Raw genomic sequence first — 4,488 nt, 5'->3', positions numbered from 1 at the left:
AAATAATCCTTTGTGTCCAGTATAAAGCAGAAGATGACAGCCTGATAGCTGCAGGTCTGACAGCAGCTCATAAGCAGAGAGGTCTCGCTGCTGTCCTCAGACAGTCAACATGAAACTATTGAGGAACAAACACGTTTATATTGTTTATCATGACTCTGGTTTTACTGGCCCATCAACACAGTTTATAAACTGGTATATGTCACCTTGTTGCTTTGTCTGTAAGTGGTCATGTGATTGACCACGACTCCTTTATTCTTCCTCAGTCAAACAGCAGCACTCGTGCCATTGTTTTGCCCCCTGAGCTCCAGCTGTTGTGCCAAAAAGTGATGGTCTGTCTGCAGGAGCACAGCTGCTTAAAGCTGCAGCGCCCAGATTACTTACAGCTACTTCCTGCAGCTGATATAAGCTGCTGGAAGCTGAACACAGCTTCAACCGTCTGTTTGCTGAAACATAGTAACAGACCATATTTTCTTGTTAGTAACTGTAACGGCGTTGTAGCGATAGGAGTAGTAATTAGATTACTCGTTACTGAAAAAAGTAGCGCCGTTACTCCCATCACTGGTAACGAGCAGCCTGCAGAGCTCTCCCCGTCTTTAAAGCCCATGAAAGGTTTTCCTTTGCATGGTGAACTCTGGTGACAGAGTGCAGAGGAAGTGCTCTGTCTGCGTCACGTTAAAGGAACCTGAACTCCATCACGTTCTGTGTTTCCAGCCTTTACTGGGGAAATGTCTGTTCTTCCTGAGAACCACTGAGAAGGCCATAACCACCGCTAACGTGCAGCAGGTCAGTAACTGGTCTGGGTCACCTCCTCACCTGCAACTTTAACAAACTGCACAGACCTCATTGGTTGACTGTGACGTGGATGCAGCCAATCATTCTAATCTTCTGGTGCAACCTGATGTTTCCAGGAAGTGAACTTTGGCGTGTTGGACTGCAGCGGCGCCGGCGGCGTCCTGAACAGTCTGGAAACTCTGCTGACTCACATCATGTTACCTGCTCTCAGGTCGCAGCAGGTAAAACACCTCCATCCATTCAGGCTTTCACTGAGCACAAGAAGGGAGATGTTTTAAGCTTCCAGTGATCACATGACGCCATATATGAAGACTTTGTTGATGGTGGGAAGGAAGAACTCTCTTTAAACAGGAAGAGACTGAAAGCAAAGAAAGGGGAGGGAGGGGCAGCCATGAGGGGTCAATCCTGTGAAGAGAAGCTAGTGTAGGAGAAATCTGCTGTTTCTAGTCCCTGTCAGGACTCTTGCTGCAGCATTTTGGATCAGCTGAAGGCTTTTCAGCGAGTTTTTAGGACTTCCTGATAATAATGAATCACAGTCGTCCAGCCTGGAAGTAATAAATGCATGAACTAGTTTTTCAGCGTCACTCTGAGACAGGATATTTCTAACTGTAGCCCTCATTTACTCAATACCATTAAATAAATGGGCTTTGGGTTCTTTTCCTAGTGTACTCTCGTACGATATTTTTTAAATTAATCTCTTGTTTCTGGGATCAATGAAGCTTATTCCTTAACAGCAGCACTACACGCAAAAATGAACACTAGTGTCTATAGTGCAGTAAATCATGTCATACACCATGTAAAGTAGAGCCTTGCAACCCTCCTTTAATTTACCAAACAATGAAAACACAGCAATTTACCCACTGTACACAGGATCTCCACATATACAGTGTAAACCACCAGTGATAAAACAATTATAGTCCCAAACTAAACCTAAAGCCGGCAGAGATAAACCCTACGCTGCAGGCCTGTACTGCTCCAGTGTAAATCCAAAAGATCTCCCAACCGGAAGTTCTTCACTCAACGAGCAAAACATAAATAAATAAACTCAGTACCTTGTGAAACGTGCAATTCCCACCAGATTAATCCAGGTAACAAGTTGTCTTCAGCTCCTTCAGAAACACTCCGCTCTGAATGCAGCAGCACAAAGATGAGGAAGGTCCGTGATCTCCACCTGCTCCACCTGCTACCTGTTTTAGCTTCCCACGTTGCCAGAGGTACTCAGAGTGACTATCTGGGGTGTGTCCGTCGTTATCCAGTTCGCTAACGATCCTCTGCAGCCTGTTAGGCTCCACAACTTTAGCGAAACAGCAGCCTACAGTAGTCCTTATTAGCGAACGGCTGGGTTAGCCTCACTTTAACTCAATGCGTGCACGGCAGCAAGAAACAAAGCACACAGTCCAGACTCACGCTGAAACTTTACGTGTTGTGTCACTAGCTTACCGACACTGACTTATCTGTCCGAAAAGTCACAACACACTTACTACTAGTAGATAAAAACAAGCTAACTTCTCCGGATGCTCCGTGTAACTCACGCGCCACCGCCCTCTCTCCTCGCGCTCTCTTTTTCCTTCTCCACCCTGTGTTACCTTCACAGACCATATCCCCGTAGGAGATTACAGTTCCCACAAGCAATTCACAATAAAACAAAGATAACTTATTCTAAACAATGCAAACATGTTTTTAATCAGTTGACATGAACTTTGATCTTTTTAATAAACAAGAAAATGTAAATAAATGAACTTTACTCTTTGATATTTATATTCTAAGACTTCACTCTTATTTTACTATTTATGCATCTTTTTAACCCGGGTTACGTAACTTTAGAGATGTTGCACAAATGGAAGAAAGCAGTCTTACATATTCGTTTAATATGTGCGTTGAAGGACATGTCCTGGTCAAACATGACTCCAAGGTTCCTCACAGTGTTACTGGAGGCCACACCTTGGGCTTATCTGTAGCTGCTGGTTTCTCTTTGTGGGGTTTGACTGTAGGGCAGCTGTTACATAATGATCCATGAAAAGTCTTATTTGTGTGCAGTGCTCCTCCTGATGCTTTTGGCTGTGAATAAGGTAAAAGGTGAAACAGGAAACACATTAACCTTTGTTGTTATTGCTGACCTTTGACCCTGTGCCCAGTCGTGGGGCTCTGTGCAGGACGGCGCCTCGTGTCCACACGTCCGGTCCTTCCTGTCCTCGGTGGATCAGTTCGTCAGTAATCTGAGCTCAGCCCGACTGAACATGGAGAGAAAGTTCCAGCTGCAGCACGTGGAGCTTCCTGACGCCATCAGCCAGCTGAGCAGCCCTGCAGACTACAGAGCAGCAGGTATGAAGCTCAAGCTGTTCACATCTCACACAAACAATAAGACTGTTGGAAATACAGGAAACATCGTTTAAAGCTTTAAAAATCAGCTCTCAGGTAAATCAAACCAGTTTATCTGTGGAAGCTGAAGGAAGCATCTGACCGGAGATGATGGCTTCTTTGACATAATGAGTCCGTGTTCACGTGTGTTCAGAGGAACTCGTGTGTTTCGCTCTCAGCCAATAACAGTGAGCTGGTGGAGCGTCTGGAGGAGGCGTTGACCCTGTGGACCAATCAAATCAAGCAGGTGCTGACGGAGAGCGAGCAGATGAGGAAAGAGGCCGACGACGCCGGGCCGTCGGCCGAGCTGGAGCACTGGAAGAGCTGCACGGTGACCTTCAACAGGTAGACGCGTCCTCTCAGCTGGATCTCACTTTAAACTCCGTTTATCAAACATGATCTGACGTCTGTGGACAGAAGCTCCTCAGACCTGCAACAGTTTAGTCTCCACTCTGACACTTCAGGACAAAACCACTTTTACACAATATAACTTTCTGTTCTTTCTCTTTCTGCTCTTCGAAGTCGAAATGTTCCAAAATATTCACGTGTTTGTTTGTTTGTTTAATAGTTTTTAACCCTTTCATGCATGAATTATGACGACATCAATCAGGATTCTTTCTTTAGTATTTTTATTCATCTTTAGGGATGAAAAAAGATTTTTGAACTTCATTTTTTTAAACGTATTTTTCCATCTTGGTTTGAAGAAATGTTTTGTGCACTTACACTGGCTGACCAGTAGGTGGCAGGTACGGAGCGACACATCAGAGTTCAATGTAGAGTTTATGTGCAAGTACGACATCAACACTGACACGAATACAAGCAAACAGCCTTTGAACAGCTGTAACTGTGTGTGTGTGTGTGTGTGTGTGTGTGTGTGTGTGTGTGTGTGTCAGTCTGCTGGAGGAGGTGAAGGGCTCTCAGGTGAAGAGGACTCTGGGGGTCCTGCAGGTGGCTCAGTCTCGCTGCCTGCGTGCCTGGAGAGATCTGGTCAGCAGTTTATTTCCTGTTCAGTTCACAGCTGTTGTCTCGACGACGCTGACGTCATCACTGATCGATTTATTGATTTACCAGGACAGAGACATCACTGTGGTGGCCAACGAGGCGAAGGACAACGTCAAGTATCTTTACACCCTCAACAAGTTCTTTGGATCTGTGGAAAAATCCACTCCTGTGAGAAAAACACTCTTCATGTCTTTCTGTATAAAAGCGTCTGTTTGAGTCCTTCATGATTGTGAGGAACAGAAAACAGTCAAGACATCGTCACAGAGAGGCTGTAGTCACAAATCACAGCTGAGACAAAGGCCTGTCTGTGACTTAAGAAGAAGAAAGAATTAAAGT

At 45.1% G+C, this 4,488-nt stretch overlaps 1 protein-coding gene across 1 annotated transcript in view; it reads left to right on the top strand.

Annotated features, from left to right (window-relative positions):
- The first annotated feature begins 2,767 nt into the window (after positions 1-2,767).
- The window catches only part of dnah5l (dynein, axonemal, heavy chain 5 like), a 56,614-nt gene continuing 54,893 nt past the window's right edge, over positions 2,768-4,488 (top strand). Inside the window, exons 1-5 of the mRNA XM_085285800.1 lie at positions 2,768-2,861; positions 2,928-3,114; positions 3,330-3,495; positions 4,044-4,137; positions 4,222-4,320. Coding sequence (XP_085141926.1) covers positions 2,799-2,861; positions 2,928-3,114; positions 3,330-3,495; positions 4,044-4,137; positions 4,222-4,320 — 609 coding nt within the window. The 5' untranslated portion in view covers positions 2,768-2,798. The remainder of the gene's footprint in view (positions 2,862-2,927; positions 3,115-3,329; positions 3,496-4,043; positions 4,138-4,221; positions 4,321-4,488) is intronic.

This window comes from Mchenga conophoros, linkage group LG9, assembly GCF_057382185.1.
Source record: "Mchenga conophoros isolate Kocher_MC1m ecotype Shallow Benthic linkage group LG9, M_conophoros_male_GT1.1, whole genome shotgun sequence".
Lineage (NCBI taxonomy): Eukaryota > Metazoa > Chordata > Actinopteri > Cichliformes > Cichlidae > Mchenga > Mchenga conophoros.
Note: the sequence above shows the minus strand (reverse complement) of the source record. Positions and strands in the feature narration are given on the sequence as shown.